At 39.6% G+C, this 19,075-nt stretch overlaps 1 protein-coding gene across 1 annotated transcript in view; it reads right to left on the bottom strand.

Annotated features, from left to right (window-relative positions):
• CSMD3 (CUB and Sushi multiple domains 3) overlaps positions 1-19,075 on the bottom strand; it is a 781,433-nt gene that overhangs the window by 550,186 nt on the left and 212,172 nt on the right. Inside the window, exon 4 of the mRNA XM_038745631.1 lies at positions 13,202-13,396. Coding sequence (XP_038601559.1) covers positions 13,202-13,396 — 195 coding nt within the window. The remainder of the gene's footprint in view (positions 1-13,201; positions 13,397-19,075) is intronic.

The raw sequence follows: 19,075 nt of genomic DNA, 5'->3' as shown, positions 1-19,075 counted from the left end.
GCTCATCTGTAAAATGGGGATTCAGTGCCTTCCTTTTTTAAGTTGTTAAGCGTTTACTATGTGCCAAACGCTGTACTAAGTGCTGGGGTAGATACATGCTAGTAAGGTTGGACACAGTCCTTCTCCCTCATGGGACTCACATTCTTAATTCCTATTTTACAGATGAGGTAACAGGCACAGAGACGTGAAGTGACTTGCCTAAGCTCACACATCAGACAAATAGCAAAGCCAGGATTTGAACCCAGGTTCTTCTGACTCCCGGCCTGTGAGGTACCTATTGGGCAATGCTGCTTCTCTACCACTTCACCCTTCTCTTTAGATTGTGGGCCCCATGTGGGCCAGGGATCGTATCTGATCTGCTTATACTGTTTCTACAGCACCTTGTACAATGCTTGGCACAGACTAAGCACTTCACCAGTACCACAATTATTATTACTATAAGGCAGGAAGTCACAACCATGGGTAAAGGTAGTAGGAGTGGGTATCAGGTTAGAAGAACAAATGCCCTGACTTTGGGCTGCCTCTACAAATCTTTGGACTTTGGTCAGGTTACCTGACTTCCTTCCTATATTGTCAATTAGCCCACTCTGCTTAAGGTCTTTGGGCTCTTAAAGAGAAAGGGTTATACACATATAGAAAAAAATTAGGGTTAAAACTTTCCAGTGAACCATGGATATTATAAACACTTTCTTAAGCTATTGTAAATATTAAGGTTTTCATTAAATATTCAAACAGGGCTGCCAGCAGATAGAGAGGGCAAATATTTGTTAAAATTAAACTCCACCTCCAGCCTCTTAGCCAGGAGCCAAAATTTTTGATTCAGACAGAAAAAGCACACAAAGGCTTCGTCCAAAGTCTTCCCTTAGCCCTGATTGCTGAGCTCCTGGGAGATCCACGAACCTTTTTATTTTTTTTAATAAACAAAGATGAGGCTGACAAACCTTATAGATTAACCCTGCCATTTTCTCCCAGCTCTGCTAGCTCCCAGCTCCCAGAAGAAATGCACAGGTATCTACTTTGCAAACCCTTTGTCTTATGACAAGATAATCAGCTCAAGCTAGATAACTACTCCATGGAGAGGAAGTGAAGATGGCTCTCAGTAGCAGAGGAGTTTGCCTGAAATAAAAATGAGGCTGTGGAAGGGGCTAAGTAGCCTGGAACAGACAGCTGTAGGCCTTGGAGGTGGGCATTTCTTTTTCTTGGAATTCTCTCTTGCTATCACAACATTGACACTGTCAAACAATAAACACACGGGTTCTGCTCCTTTACTATCATCCTTATAAAGGCATTCTACAATATTTCAGCTTCACAGGCTGAATCCTCATTGTTTTCTCCTCCAACGTATGGTAAAAGGGACTCTCCCTTTCCACCAGGCACTCTATAATGAACTCCTGGAACTAAATTACATTTCTTTGTTAGAAGATGGGTGTGTCCTGCTGACAGCATAGGTTAAATCTGACTTAAAAATAATAGGAATAATAATGATCATTATTATTACCAACACCCTCCAATCTTTCTTTCCCCCTCTCTTGCCAGAAGGCAGTTCCAGAAAGTGGAATGAAAAAGAATGAATACTTAATTAAGGAAATCAATTCTCTACAGCAGAAAACCAGTGAGCACATGGATGCATAGGGCACTGAAGGCGGCATTGATAAGGTGTTTTGGTCTCTACTCTTTGGGACAAGAAGAGATGTCTGAGAAATCTGCCTAATATAGACGAGGGTATATATCACATGACTTTTCAACTCTCACAAGCTGAATAATAATAATAATAATAATAATAATAATGGTATTTGTTAAGCACTTACTATGTGACAGGCACTGCACTAAGTACTGGGCTGTATACAGGCAAATTGAGTTGAACATAGTCCCTGTCCCACACTGAGCTCAAAATATCAATCCCCATTTTACAGATGAGGTAACTGAGACCCAGAGAAGTGAAGCGACTTGCTCAAGGTCACACAGCAGACATATGGTGGAGCTGGAATTAGAACCCATGACCTTCTGAGTCCCAGGTCCGTGCTCTATCCACCATACCATGCTGCTTCTCAAAGAAAACTTATTAAGTACTTACTAGGTGCTAAGTAGTATACTAAGCACTGAGGTGGATACAAGCAAATCAGGTTGGACACAGTCAGCAAGCTAAGATATAATAAGCATAACATTAACCCAAACTTGCAGTAAAGTGTAAAGAGAGAACAAACCCCTTTCGCTCTCCCTCCTGATTAAACTCTTTTTTTCTAACCCACCCTTACCCCCTTTTAGGTTTAGGATGGACAAGAAGCTAATTCACAAAACTACAAAGAACTTTCATCAGGTTGGAGTGAAAATGGAAATTAAGTAAATTCTTATCACTTAAATGAGCTATTAATCAATCGAGCAACGTTATTTATTGAGTGGTTACTCTGTGCAGAGGACTGTACTAAATGCTTGGGAGAGTACAATAACACAGAGTTGGTGGACACATTCCTGGCCCTCAATGAGTTTAAGGTCTAAAGAGGGAGACGGGCATTATTATACAAAATTTACAGATATGAGAATATGTGTTGTGGGGCTAAGGGTAGGGTGAATAACAAATGCCTAAAGGGTACAGATCCAAGTGCAGAGATGATGCAGAAGGTACCATCAGCACATTTAAGGAATTTATTCCAGAGTTATCTAAGTGTATGGTCTGCAGAAAGGGTATTTAAAAAAAAAATCCCCATTGTCTACAGATAGAAGCAGTGTAGCCTAGCACAAAGACATGGACTTGGTTAGTCAGAGGATCTGGTTTCTTATCCCGGCTCTGCCACTTGCATGCTTTGTAACCTTGAGCAAGTAACTTCACCTCTCTGTACCTTGGTATCCTCATTGGTAAAACGGGAATTTAATGCCAATTCTCCATCACAGACTTTGAGCCCCATGTGGGAAAGGTACTGTGTCTACCCTGATAAACTTGTATCTGCCCCAGTGCATAGAATGTCCTTAACATATAGTATGTCCTTAAAAATACCACTGTTGCTATTATTTTTATTGGATAACCTAAGACACATGGATGGGGAAGTTTTAATTTTGTGAACAGGAAACCTCTGCCTTAGAAAATGGAGATAAAACTGAATGTTGGATTTGCCAAGTGCCATAACGTATCCCAAGGCTGCAAAGTTACAGGGTTTTGTTTCCTTCTGTTTTAGCCTCTAATATGGATGGGAAGCATAAAGCAAGCAGCTTAGATGGTTGAACACCACCTACACTCTTAAAAAAAAACTTTGACAAGTGATTGAGATCCAAGAAGAACACCCGACAATAGAGGTATACAAAATCCACTCAGATGCAGATATACAAGGAAGACAAAAATGGGGTATGGCAATCCATTACAAAACCACAACTCAATCACCTCAGGTTCTATGAATGCACTTCCAGCACTTATCTTCACCCTCTCCATTTCTCTCTCTCTCTCTCTCTCTCTCTCTCTCTCTCTCTCTCTCTCTCACACACACACACACACACACACACACAGAATTGGAAAGCAAGCAATCACTAATATTTTTTGAACATTCATGTGCAGTGTTTTTCAATAAACATTTGAGAGTACACAGACAGAATATGCGATTAAAAGCTAGCATGGGTGCCAGACCTTAAAATAATTTACAGATTAGAAGAAGGAAATGGGTATTTAGGTGAGTGCTTAAATAATTGAATGTGCAAAGGTGCTGCTAGTGATTGAAAGTACATAAATGTAATAGTAATAATTATGGTACTTGTTAAGTGCCTACTATGTGCCCACAGTGTACTAAGTGCTGGGGTAGATGGGTTGGATGCAGTTACTGTCCTTCATGGGACTACAAATACTGGGGTGGTAGTTCAGGGTTAAAAAATGGGGAGATTAAAAATAAATCCATGAAGATTTCCTGGGAGACATATGATTTCAGAGGGCATTTGATTAGGGAAGCCATCTTTGAGGCTATGAGGGTGTTCCAGACAGTGTTAAGCTTTGCTTCAGAAAGTATTATTTCTTTAGTAAAAATGTGTAATACTAGCAGCTCTTCCTGTAAGAACAGCTAAACTTTGAATGTGGTAATTAGTGATGAGCTAGCTTTTCAGAGAAAACAAATTATTTTCTCATTTGTATGATAAGGAACGATAATTTTTTTCCTATGGACTTGAGAATGTGGCTTTTAGGTATATGTTTTCAACATTTATGTTGTAATTTGCATATGCTATATTTGATATTTTGCATAGTCCATTTCTCCCTACTCCAAAAACCTCCAATGGTTGCCTCTCCAACCTTAAATAGAAATTCCTTCCCATAAGCATTAAGGCACTCAATCAGTTCTCCCCTCCTACCTTTCCTTGGTGATTTCTGATTATAACTGAGCCCACATACCTGACTTTTCTAATGGCAACCTACTCTCTGTACCTCTGTCTCATCTCATACACCATTAACCTCTTGCCCACACCCTCCCTATGGCCAGGAACTCCCTCCTCTTTCACATCCAACAGATCACCATTCTCCTCTCCTTTAAAGCCCTCCTAAAACCACATCTCCTCCAAGATGCTTTCCATGACTAAGCCATCACTTCCCTCCAATGTAAGGCGACTATGCATTTGGAGCTATACTCCCAAGCAATTGATATTCATCCCACCCTCAGCTCCATAGCACTTATGCACATATTACATTGTGTTATTTCCCCACTGGTAATTTATTTTAATTTGTTCCCCCCCAACCCCAGACTAAAAAAATCCTTATGGACAGAGATCATGTCCACCAACTACACTGCACTGTCTTCTCCCAAGCACTTATAGTACAATGTTCTGCAAACAGTAAGTACTTAATAAATACTACTAAGCAGAGCACTAATATGAGATCGGGAAAATTGTGATGAAATAGTCCCAAAAATATCCAGGGATCAATGTGGACTAGAATGTGAACATGAGTTAACAATGAAGCAAACACTCATTTTTTGAACAAGGAATAAAAATGATGATGGAGCACCATCGTTATATTCTTTTCTGGTGGGAGACTAACTGGAACATTTCATTTAGTTCTAGATTTCATAACCTTAGAAAGTTAAAAAATAAACTTGGATAAAATTGAAGAGGAAACAGCAGTTATGGGAAATTTACTAGCAACAGTTCCTGCTTGTCAATTGTCACCCTTCAGCATTTGCCTCTAACGTTTACGTTTCTTAGTTACAACTTGTAAACAGGGAAAAAGGAAAACCAAAGACAAATCATTCATCAGATATGTTAAATGACTGTTCTTTAAAATCATTTTAAAATTTTATATTTGAGGTTCTATGCTGCATAAGGATAGCTAGATATGAAGTCATATTACAAAAAATGAAAACTTTACTTCACATGGCACTTACTTTACCAGTGTACTTTAGGATTACATATCTCATTTTGTCCTCACAGCATTCCAACAGGTAGGGAGATGCAGGCATTATTATCCCAATTTTTCCAGATGAAGACTCTGAGCCCAAGGAAGTTTTTTTGTAGTGAAATTGATTATAGCAGGTCAGTTAGTACAACTGAAACTTCCACACAGATCCCTTGACTCCCAGTCTCATGTCCTTTTTACCACAACCTTCTTCCTCCCTAGTTGTTTTCATTTTAGATGATGTTACTGACAGTATGAGCCTATTCTTGTATGGGTGTGCCTGCAAAGACTGATGAATGAGCAACTATCCATCCCATATTTTAAGAACATGTAAAGATTGTTTCCTGATGCAGTACTGGATTGGCTGTTTCAGGGGCTGTCCATGTTTTCAAAACTGTCTCTTTTTCTCAATCTTCTAAAGCCTACTATGTTCACAGAAAAAAAACTATTCCTGTCACTGCTGCCCACCACACTTGTATGAAAGGATGAGTATCTCCTGGCAGCAGGCACTGTTTTCCAGGACCTCTAACTCCCAGTCCCAGGCCCTTTCCATAACAAAAGTAGGAATTGCAGGAGGTGGCTTGTAGTTTGTGTGTTACCTGGAAGGTGTCTGAGCTGAATCAGGCATGCTGTCACTTGCCCTCAATATGCCACTGTGACGAGAGCCCAGAACAACTTCCAGGAAGCAACATAGACCTCTAGGATGGTGCCTACCCTCTTCTTTCTCTCACATGACCCCTGTATCCTCCACCTGGACCGTAGGGAAGCAGTGTGGATCAACGGAAAGAGCACGGACTTTGGAGTCAGAGGTCATGGGTTCAAATCCTGGCTCTGCGGATTGTCAGCTGTGTGACTTTGGGCAAGTCACTTAACTTCTCTGGGCCTCAGTTACCTCATCTGTAAAATGGGGATTAAGACTGTGAGCCCCCTTGGGACAACCTGATCACCTTGTAACCTCCCCAGCGCTTAGAACAGTGCCTTGCACATAGTAAGCGCTTAATAAATGCCATTATTATTATTATTATCCCCAGAACGTTAGCCTCTATAGAGGCTCTTCCACAGGGAACATGTCTACCAACCCTGTTATATTGTACTTTCCCAAGAACCAAGTGTTCTGCACATAGTAAATTATCCATAAATGTGACAATGCCAGATTTTGTTCTCTCTCTCTTCCCAGTTACAAGAAAATCCCTTGGAAAAGGCAGGGTGGCCACTCTGAACCGCCACCTGCCCATCCCTGACTTGGCCAGGGATCCCACTCTACAACCTCCCTCCACCCCATCCACTCTTTGCTAGCAATGATGAAACCAAGACTTAGTATACTAAGAGAATAGTCACTCACTCTGTAAAGGTGCCTTGAAAACAATTTATCTTTGGGGAATTTGTCAAACATGAGGATTTCTGTCCAGAAAGTCAAATTAGCTTCATGGTACTCTTTGTAACCTGTTACCATCCTGATAGTACATACTGCTGCACAGTCTCTCAAAGAATGTGCTGGCTGTCAATGTCATTTTCATTTTGTTTAGGTGACACTGAATTCAGTTCTGAGAAACTTATGCAGAGCAGGATTTTTTCTATAGTATTTTTTTCAGTGCTTATTATGTTCCAGGCATTGTACTAACCGCTGGGGTAGATACTAGCTAATCAGGTTGAGCACAGCCCTTGACCCGAATGGGGCTCACAGTCAATCCCCATTTTACAGACGAGTTAACAGGCACAGAGATGTTAAGTGACTTACACAAGGTCACACAGAGGACAAGTGGCAGAGCAGGGATTAGAACAGTGCTTGTCACATAGTAAGTGGCAGAGCAGGGATTAGAACCCAGGTCATTAATAATTCACAATTTGATACTTCTTAAATGCCTACCATGTGCCAACACTGTTTTAAGCACTGGGGTGCACAAAACAGACAAGTGGCGGAGACAGGACTAAAACCCACATCTGCTGATTTTTTAGCCCATGCTCTTGCCATTAGGCCATACTGCTTCTAGACCCTTCTGACTCTCATGCCTGTGCTTCATCAACTAGACCACAATTTGAGCTGCTGGACTCAAAGCTAAGGAGTCACTACACATCATGTTCAAGCATATTTACTGTTGCGGTTATAGAGATATTTACACTAGATTGTAATGTTCAGTCAGGCCTCCATCAAGCAATCCTTGACACATTACATGCCAAGCGATCATAACTATATCTAGCCCTTTTGTTTGACATCGTACTTTCTGTATTTCTTAAAATATCTGGATTACCGACCTCTTTTCTAGACCCTCTTTTCTTCCCAATGACTTTCCAATTATTTCATTAGAAATCAAGAAAAACTTATCAAAACTTCTCTGTGAAGACTAATACTTTACCAAGGAGATTCTACATAGAAAATTCAGACAAAACAATAAGAAACAAGGTTAATCACCTACAGCAGTCTCCTGCAAAACTATAAATTGAATCACTAGTTTATTATTCAATGTGTAGAGGCATAAACGAGAATGGAAGGCTGAATATGGTCCCATAAATTCTTCTGGCTGAAAGAAATGCAAGTGCTTTCTTCCATTCTATATTCTAAAATTTTATAACGTTTTGCAGACACTGTTCGTATAAAAATGTGCAGTGCTGTATGATGTACGGATTTTTAAAATTATACCTTATTGAGTCAATTCATGCTACTATAACATAAGCAGCAATGGAAAAAAAGTGTTGTCTCCTGCATGAATTTATATCATCCAAGTCTATTTTTATAGCACTATGACACACTTTTACCAGGAGGAGATTGGTAGCTGGGCCAGGAGTCTATCAAACAGATTTTACTGGATCAGTGTGATCTGCTTGCTGCAATTTATCAGGAAGGAGAATTTTGTTGAATACATTCCAGATTAGGATGTGACCTGGCATCTATAGTGGGGAAAGGGAGAGGGAAGGACAGAGAGGGAGGAATCCAGGCTGGAAAATGGCATTCTGAGTCTCTGTAGATTGTAAGGTTCATGTAGGCAGGGATGAGGAACTAACTCTGCTATATTGTACTCTCTCAAGCACTTAGTACAGAGCTCTGCACACCGTAAATGAGGAGTAAATATCATTGATTAAAGAAATGAAACCTTAAATGGCACAGAGACCTACTCACACATGGGAGAGTACAGAAAATGTGATCTCTACTCATTGTTCCTCACCCATCCTTCAAGTAAGAGATGCAAAGCCTAAAAAAAATACCTAGACTTTGATTTGGGAGTTTGGGGAGAAGGAAGAGGAGAAAGATTTGGGGGAAAACGAAGAAATTATTCTAAAATTATTTCCCAGAATGATTCTATTATTACCCTCATAAGATAACCGTTTTCCATCTGAGTTGATTTAATTTTAGACACCCCTAATGTTTTGAAAATACAAACTAGTTGCCAGTGTGGAAAATAATAACATTCTATTTTTCTTCCCAGTTAGGAATAATAATGTCGTCCACAACATGTTAATTTCATGCTTTCTAAACCATAAAGAAACAATCTCACCCTCATGGTGAGGACTCCAGATAAGCAGCTCAGACACTGAAAAGTTGGGCTGAGTACCCTCCCGGATGGATTAGACCAATCCATCACATTTATTGAGCACTTGCTGCATGCAGAGCATTGAACTAAAAACTGGGGATGGTACAAATAGCAGAGCTAGTAGACATTCCCTTCCCACAACAAAGCTTACAACCTAGAGGGGGAAACAGACATTAATTTAACAAATAAAACAAGTACATGTGCATAATAAGTGGTGTGGATCTAAGGATGTGCTGTGAATAAATGGTGCAAATTCAAGTCCAAGGGTGATACAGAAGGGAGTTGGAGAAGAAGAAATGAGGGTTTAAGTCACAGAAGGCCTAAATTAGATCCTAAAATATATGCTTTTGTGAAGATCTTGCCCAATTGAGATGCCTCAATTCCTTACGGAAAGAGTGTTGAGAAACAGAGAAGCTATTTCATTCTTCAGAGCATTTTCAATATTAAATCTAGATGTGTAAAATATTCATGTTGTATCGTAATGATGGGTATCAGGTTTTCAAAAAAAAAACCTTATCATTCACCAGCTAATTGCTTTTAGCCCCACCTAATTTCTTTTAGACTATAGACCCACTCAGAAGATTGTGTGCATGTATCATGTTCTGGGTTTGCCACATTCCAACTGGCTATAGTACCCACTATCCTGGTTCAAGCATTTGTCACAAAATGACTGGAGTATTTTATTGGTCTCCATGTAGTCCCACTACCTTTATCCCTTTCTACCTTCCTGAAATGATGCTCAGAATACATCTCCCCATTCCTCACAAGCCTCCAACTGTTAACCATCTCCCACCGTATCATCACCCTTAAGACTCTTCTCTAGATTTTCCAATTTACAGATTTTTTTCTCCTCTCCCTCTATTCTCTGCATTTACTCTTTGCTTCTCTGAAATCCACCTCCCTGTGGTACTCCACTGTCACCTTTACCATCTTCATTAATTAAAACAATAATGAAAACTGGGCTAATTACTGGGGTAGTGATGAAAGTGGAAAGAGCACGGGTTTAGGAGTCAGAGGTCATGGGTTCTAATCCTGACTCCTGTACTTGTCAGCTGTGTGACTTTGGGCAAGTCACTTTATTTTTCTGGGCCTCAGTTACCTCATCTTCAAAATGGTGATTAAGACTGTGAGCCCTACATGGGACAGCCTGATTAGTTTGTATCTACTCTAGTGCTTAGAACAGTGTTTGTCACATAGTAAGTGCTTAACAAATATCATTATTATTATTATTATTAATCATACTGAACAAGGTACCAAGAAGTTAATGACTCCAAGATTACTGACTTTAGGGATGGCTTTACCAAGCAAATATTTCCTGATTCAAGTCTACTAAGGTGCTATTTCAGCATTGCTAGCCAAGAGAGGGCATGATGAGGGAAGGAAGCAGGGTAGGACATCCTTGGCTAAAGGGCCGTCTTCCCAGAGATCACCTATTTATCTTCCAATTTTCCTGGAGCTGAAACCTGTTCCCAATGGCTTGCCTTGCTTCCAGAAAGGGAAAATAAACACAGAGTTTTCTTGAGGACTGGTGGCATGTAAGGACTAGAGAATATTACATGCTTTCCTTCCCATTTATTTGCAGTTTATTATCAGACTTCAGAAGTACTGAAACTCCACCAGGCATGTAAGGGGAGAAAAAACCTCTCCTCTTACAAGCCTTAACTTCTGCAGTTACGCCCAAACAGATGTCACTTGCCACACCTCCTGTAATTTCTGATATTTCTTTTCCAAAAACGTTTGCTTTTGCTATGGAAAAAGCACAGGACTGGTGGTCAGGAGACTAGAATTGCTATTGATGCCTGGCTACTTATTTTTTTGTCTGTCTCCCCGCTTCTAGACTGTGAGCTCGTTGTTGGATAAGGATTGTCTCTGTTGCCTATTTGTACTTTCCAAGCGCTTAGTACAGTGCTCTGCAAACAGTAAGCGTTCAGTAAATACGAATGAATGAATGAATGAGTGAATGAGAAACAGCCTGCCAAGTGGGTACTAGTGCCCATCACACCCACTCTCCTATGTTTTGTAAAATGTAAGCTTGCTGTGGGCAGGGAATGTATTTGCAAGCACTGTTGAATTATACTCTCCCAAGTGCTTAATACAGTGCTCACAGTAAGTGCTCAATACAAAGGATTGATTGATTCAAAACTAGAGGGGATTGTGTCACTGGCATGGGGGGATGGAGAGGGAGGTTCAAGAGGCAGATTTTCCCACAAATTGTATCCTGACTAGGAGAACCAAAGAGTCTGGAGGGGCAAATTGTAAATTGATGTTTTAATTTGAATAACATGAACAACAAAGGTTTCCCAGAAGCTATCCATCAGTAGTGGTAATTGTACATCAGCAAGTCACAAATCTATTGTGTACCTTGGAACACACAGTCTCTGTCTCACGAGAGGCTCACATTCTAAGAGTTAGGAAAAAAAAAACAGATGTGTTATTCCCATTTTACAGATAAGGAAACTGAGGTGTAATGAGATTAAGTGACTTGCCCAAGGTTACAGAAAAGGCAAATGGCAAAGCTGTGCTAAAATCCAGGTTTCCTGCCTCATATGCTCTTTCCACTAAGCCATGGTGCCTCTTGTGCTTCAGCTATCACTTGCTCTTAAGTATTTATTTACAATCATCAATGCTTTTTTATAGATTTTAATAGTATTTATTAAGCATTTATTTACTATGCCCCAGGCACTGTACTTCCTGGTATAAATACAAGCTAAACATGTTGGACATAGTCCATGTACCATACGGGACTGTGAGCCTGTTGTGGGCAGGGATTGTCTCTTTTTATTGCTGAATTGTACTAAGCGCTCCGTACAGTGCACTGCACAAAGTAAGCAATCAATAAATAAAATTGAATGAATGAATGAATTAAGTCAGTCTTAATCCCCATTTTACAGATTAGGCAACAGGCACAGAGAAGTTCAGTGACTGGTCAAAGGTCACACAGCAGACAAATGGCAGAACTAGCAGTAGAACCCAGACCCTTCTGACTCCCAGTCCTGCAATCCACTACCAAGACACATTGTTTTTAATTTATGTATGTTTATTAAACACTTCTATGTCTCTCCCATTAGGGCATAGCCTCTTTTTTGGCAGGGAAAGTGTCATACTTAAATTGCCACTCCCAAGGGCTTCATACAGTACACTGTATTCAAGTACCCAATAAGTACAATTATTATTACTACTATGTCTCAGTGTGATTCCTTGATGTGATTCCTTAATGCAGATAAATCAGCAGAGCCTACTGGGGCACATTCCCTTTTCACTGCACCATCATAAATTGTGTACCTTTGACCATTAGCTTAAGTGCCTTTACTTTAATCACTCAAGTTAAAATCTCAAGTTTGAGGATAATGCAGAATGTCATTTGTTGATACCCTGAAAATATACAACAATCAGAATCCTATTTATTATTAGCATCACGTTTTTCACGGAGATTTACTAAAAACGGTGACCTAAACTAAAAATCTTAAAGGTTAAAATGGATGAGGAATTAAATTATTTCTATTATCAGAGAAGCACCGTGGCTTGGTGGCAAGAGCACGGACTTGGGAATCGGAGGTCATGGGTTCTAATCCCCGTTCCAGAACTTGTCTGTTGTGTGATGTTGGGCAAGTCACTTCACTTTTTTGGGCCTCAGTTACCTCATCTATAAAATGAGGATTGAGACTCTGAGCCCCATGTGGGACAGGGACTGTGTCCAACCTGATTACCTTGTGTCTACCCCAGTACATAGAACAGTACTTGGCACATAGTAAGCACTTAACAAACACCATAAGTATTATTATTATTAGGCCTAGTTCATATTCACTAAAATTTTCCTAAAAATGATTATGTCCCAACTTATTTGTAGCAGGAATGTACTCCCAATTGTTCGTATGTTTTACTTCATTCAATTATACATTTCTTTTATTTCAAACTTAACCTGAAGTTATAATAATAGTTCTTAAGCTTGTAATAAGAAGTTCTTACAATTCTCCTTGGTGTTTCTCATTCCTATTCTTAAATGAAAGAAAGTTTGATTCCAATCCAGGAACATTGCCTTTGAACAAGAGCTAAGCTCATGATACTTTGTAGTTAATTTTTCAGCAACAAATTTGCAGGATTTGATTTTTCTCCCTATCTTTCGTTGTGCTTGAATTTCAGAGATATTTTTTCTGAATTTATGCACAGATTTCATACACTTAATAAGGCATTGATATTTACCTGAAAGTTCTCATAAGATTTCGTGTTTCCCTTTCTTGAAGTGGTTAATCTGCAGAAACTGAAATGGAACTTATATACACAAAATGAATAAAAATAAGCATTATATTTTCCTTACCTCTACAGATGGGAACTGGGAAGTCCCAAGATGCTGTATTAACTGAATTGGCTATGCATGTTAGCTGAGGATGACCATCAAGAATGTAGCCTGTTACACAGCTGTATCGAATCTTATCACCAACATCAAACCGGGCACCATACAAGACACCTTTAGGTGGAACTCCAGGATTCCCACAAGAACTACTCTGTAATTCTGTAAAATATGACAAGACATGAAGAAAACAGATTCACATTAAATGAATTTGTCATTATTCTTAGTAAATTTTGAAAACAAAAAGAACAAAAACAGATTTTATCCTTTTCATTGAACAATAAGCCATGGATAGGTCTTTTATATCTATAATTATATAGTTATATGCCTCTGGTTTAGATACCATATGTTTTGGTGACTGATTATTTTAGATAGTCATCATAGAAAACCCATGACCCTTGACTTCAAGGGTTTTACCAGGATTCTCCTTACATTTTTTAATTCACCTCAGCTCGCACTCACCATTCTTCTAATCAATGGTATTTATTCAGCACTTACTGTGTACAGGGCATTGTACTAAACACTTGAGAAAGTATCATACAACAGCTTTTCTAGATGCCATCCTTGCCCACGAGGATCTTACAGCCCTCCCAATCTATCCCAACTGAACCAACCCTCCAATCTGTCAAGCAGCGAGAATATTCTCCCCTTTCAAATCTGCCAGATCACATCATTCCTCATCTTCAAAGCCTTCCTGAGAACCCAACTCATACCAGAGCTATTTTCCAAGTAGCTATCCTCTCTCTTGAGCAATTCCTCCCAACAGCCACTTTTGCACTTAAGTGTAAACTGACAACACTTTTCCATGCTCTTAGTCTTTTCAACTGATTTCATGTTTTTCCTCTGTTTGTACTCTATTTGTCCAACTTATACCTGCCTATTTTCCCTACTAAATTATGAGATCCTCAAGATGGGAGATCATGTTATTTCACTGCTCTCTCCCAAGAGCCTAGTATAATGCTCTGTACTAGCAGTCACTCAGCTACTAATGAATAAATAAAAAGCACATAAAATTATTTATAATGTTAAGGTGCCAGTGATTTCAAATTTTGGTTACACTCATGCTGTACCGGTGAATCCTCTTTAATTCAGACAACTGGGGATTTGTAGAGAATTCGCCCAGGTTTAAGTAAAAATTAGGAAGTATATCACTGCAGCATTATTCAATGTCATTTGTGTATATGCTATATGTAGACTTGAATATACTGGTATCTGTTCTCAAGCATCTCTTTACGTTTGCCTATACCAGCTGTTCACTAAGTCAGTACGCCTTGTCTCTCTCTCTGACTCTTTAATGTCACAATGAATATCCACAATGTCACTTTATATCTTCTTAGCTCAAATCCTGTCTACTTTTGACAGCAGTTGTGAAACACTAAACTAACAATTCTTAATCCTACTTTTGTTTTCATTACTTCAGGAAACAATACAAATCAATTGCATATGTGAACACTTACTACAATGCAGAGCACTTGGGAGGGTACAACAGAATTGGCAGAAACACTCCCTGCCCACACTAAGTTTATAGTCCAGAGGATTGCAGTGTACACTTCCAAGTGCTTAGAACAGTGCTCTGCACAAAGTAAGCACTTAATAAATGCCGTTGATTGATATATTAATATATTTTCACTGAGATTTTGAAAGTCATATATGCCAAAGTAGGCATGACCCTATACAATAACAAAGCACATCAAGGCCCAGTGATCTCAATCTCTTTACTGAGACGTTAAATACATATTGCTACCATAAAAGACAGTTGAAAAATTCAGGATGGTCACAAAACTATTGTAGAATGGAATGCAAAGAATTTCTAATAAAATGAATCAAGTATGGCTCAGTGGAAAAAGCCTGGGCTTGGGAGTCAGAGGCCATGGGTTCTAATTCCAGCTCTGCCACTTGTCAACTGTATGACTTTGGGAAAGTCACTTAACTTCTCTGTGCCTCAGTTACCTCATCTGTCAAATGGGGATTAAGACTGTGAGTCCCATGTGGGACAACCTGATCACCTCAAATTCCCCCACCAGCACTTAGAACAGTGCTCTGCACATAGTAAGTGCTTAATACCATTATTATTATTATTATTATGGATAAAAATTTGTTTTTCCCTAAACATATTAAAGCAGTATATCTTTAGGCCAGAGTCCCTTATTAAGAAAGGGATAATATGTAAACTATTTTATAGCATGGAAGGGATATATCTTGGAAGTGCTCATTTTGAAAACAATAAAAGTTAATCCAGAAGTACAAATTAATTATGAGTTTCCAGTACTAGAAGTGTTGAAGGAATTTGTGAATTTTGGGAGAACGTGCCAAGAAACTAAATCTTGTGCCAGATTGCTCATTACAATTGTAATTTATGTTCAGCCCACCACTCTTTTTATTATAAGATATACCCATAGAGGAATGTGAAGTCATAGACATGAGATTAAAAAAGAAACACCTGTTATCAACAGAAACAAGGGTTCAGAATTGGTTCCCAAAACAAAGATTGTTGGAAAACTATAACTAACTGAAAAACAATATATATTATTGCTTGACAGAAGGACTTTGGGGTTAAAACTCTCTTTGTAAAAATACTGTAGGTATTTCCAGAGGGAAAGTAGTGACATTCAGCTCTAGACTTTCCTTTGTGATTAGGAGAGCACTGGCTAAGTGATTTCCTAAGAGAACAGGAAAAAGCACTCCTTTTGCCATACTTCCTTACACCCACCCCAAGCCCATAAACAGGATTTAAAATTGATAATTGCAGGCTAATAAGTGTGGAAGCACTGTGGTGTAGGCCTTGCAATTGCCCCATCTCATCCAACCATTCCCTCTGAGCTGTTTTGTTTCTAGGCCTGTTTGACTGTCTCCTAACCACCATTTTTAAGTGAACAAGAGTATTTCCAATGATTAGAGATCCTAGGAGTGATATAATACTAAGGGATGGAATGTGATGGGAATTTCGGGTTGGACTCCACTTTGTCTTTCGAAGCAGCAATTTACTCCAAGGGAAAGCATCACATATCTTCGTCTCTCCTTTGTTTCATTTTATCTAAGTTTCTGTCTTATTTTGAAGTTTGGTATGCCAAGGTCTTGAGACAGGATGAAGCAAAGTCAGGTTTCTTAACCTACTTATCAGTAGTTTGCTCACCAGATCCCTGTAAAGGAGAGGACCAGGCAGGGCCTATTACCCCAAGTAGATTTTATTGCTGTTTGTTTTAAGGTATACACAATGAATTGTGCTCCTCTCTCATATGTGAAGCTAGGATGCTGTACCAACTGTATATAAAGAAACTGCATTCCTGGAAGTTGTGCTGGCTTTGACTAGTAGAGGAAACTCTGACTGTCAACCATGCTCCCTACTAGCACTAGAAGAAATAAAAATAAACTTGCCTCTGACATACCCACTCTAATGCTACATAGAGTCTGTGAACTATTTTTCTAAATAGGTAAAATGGAAAAATATCTATTAATGCAGGGTGATGAGTCCAGTCTATCCTCTATTGTCTTAAACTGACAAGTTGTCTCTGACCCATTGCAATGCCACGGACACATCTCTCCCACAGTGCCCCACTTCCATTTGCAATCATTCTGGTAGTATATTCATTCAATCGTATTTATTGAGCACTTGCTGTGTGCAGAGCACTGTACTAAGTGCTTGGGAAGTACAAGTTGGCAACATATAGAGACGGTCCATACCCAACAGTGGGCTCACAGTCTAGAAGAAAATAGAGTAATAAATCTGTACAAACATATATACAGGTGCTGTGGGGAGGGTAAGGAGGTAGGGCGGAGGGGATGGGGAAACGGGAGTGGAAGGAGGGGGCTCAGACAATAGGCGGAGCCAGAGTTTGAACCCATGACCACTGAGCCCCTTCCTTCCTCTCCCCCTCGTCCTCCTCTCCATCCCCCCCATCTTACCTCCTTCCCTTCCCCATAGCACCTTTATATATGTATATATGTTTGTACATATTTATTACTCTATTTATTTATTTATCTTACTTGTACCTATCTATTCTATTTATTTTATTTTGTTAGTATGCTTGGTTTTGTTCTCTGTCTCCCCCTTCTAGACTGTGAGCCCACTGTTGGGTAGGGACTGTCTCTATGTGTTGGCGACTTGTACTTCCCAAGTGCTTAGTACAGTGCTCTGCACACAGTAAGTGCTCAATAAATACGATTGATTGATTGATTGATTGACTGACTCCAAAGCCCGCGCTTTTTCCACTGAGCCCTGCTGCTTCTCTATATCGGTATATACGTAGAGTTGTCTTGGTAAAAATCCTGAAGTGGTTTACCATTGCCTCCTTCTGCTCAGTAAACTTGATTCTCCACCCTCGACTCTCTACCATGTCACTGCTGTCTAGCACAGGAGAGTTTTGACTTGTAGCAGATTGCCTTCCACTCACTAGCCACTGCCCAATCTAGGAACTGAATGGATATGACTCTGCTAGACACTCCCTCCTGTAGTCAAGACAGGCTGAGTACTGTTGAGGAGCTATCCTCTATACATATACCATTATTTCCTAAACCTCTTTGAAGTCATAAAGCTATCACTCATGAGTTAGAGAAGCAACATAGCTCAGTGGAAAGAGCACAGGCTTGGGAGTCAGAAGTTGAGGGTTCTAATTCTGGCTCCACCACGTCAGCTGTGTGACTTCGGGCAAATCACTTAACTTCTCTAGGCCTCAGTTACGTCATCTGTAAAATGGGGGTTAAGAGTTTGAGCCGCACATGGGACAACCTGAATACCTTCTATCTACCCTGTGCTTAGAACAGTATCTGGCACATAGTAAGTGCTTAGATATCATCATCATCATAACTAATACAGCAGCAGCCCTTTTTAGAACACACAAATCACAAACTGATAACATTGGTAAACATAGCTTGTCTCTAGGAGAAAGTACCTTAGCTTTCATAAGGGGGAATATAAATGAAACCAATTAGCTTGATAGGATTCAATGAATGAAACAAAACTTCTGGGGAAAACCTGACCTTAGAAATTAGAAAACAAAGAAAAAAGATGCAAAATTGCAAAATAATTCAATGGAATGAAAAATAACCCTGCTAGATCAATCAACAGTACTTAAAAAAATAGTGAAACATCCTATATTGTGTGGTCATCAAAAAACGTTCTCAATTCCTGTGGCAAAATAATCACAGTGGATATTCCCCAGATGGTAGAAGTAATCTAAAATAGATAACACCTATTCAACCAAAGTTGTATTTTGAGATCTGGACACTGAGATACCACAAGTAGAATGGCATTATAGCAGTTGAGTGTGGGGACTGGGTTGTAACAGGAAATCAGAGAGATAAGATAGGAGAGGAATAGGTGATTAAGTGCTTTAAAGCCAATGATAAGGTTTGAAAAGGTGAATGGACAAACAACTGGAGGTTCTTGAGGAGTGGGGAACATGGGCTGACTTTTTTTTTTTTTTTAGACTGAAGCATTGACTGGGTTGGGTAGAGACACAAGACAGGGAGGTCAGCAAAGAGGCTGATGCATTAGCCAAGGGGGGGATATGCTAAATTCTTGGGTCAACACGGTAGTAGTTCAGATGAAGAGGAGAAGGAAGATTTTAGTGATGTTGTGAAAATAGAACCAACATAATTCGCTGATATTGACTGGGTTGAACAATGTTAAAGTTGTGGTCTTGTGGGACAAGGAGAATGGTGGTGCTGTCTATATTGATGGGCAAGTCAGGAAGAGGGAGGACTACATTTAGATGGCAAGATGAGGGGTCCTGTTTTGGACACACTGAGGCACTACATACAACTCTAGACTAATCTTCTTGTGGGCAGAGAACATATCTATAGTTATATTGTACTCTTCAAATTGTTTAATTCATTCCTCTA

The sequence above is a fragment of the Tachyglossus aculeatus genome, chromosome 4, assembly GCF_015852505.1.
Source record: "Tachyglossus aculeatus isolate mTacAcu1 chromosome 4, mTacAcu1.pri, whole genome shotgun sequence".
Classification (NCBI taxonomy): Eukaryota; Metazoa; Chordata; class Mammalia; order Monotremata; family Tachyglossidae; genus Tachyglossus; species Tachyglossus aculeatus.
The sequence above is the reverse complement of the archived record's forward strand: the minus strand, read 5'-3'. Positions and strand labels throughout refer to the sequence as shown.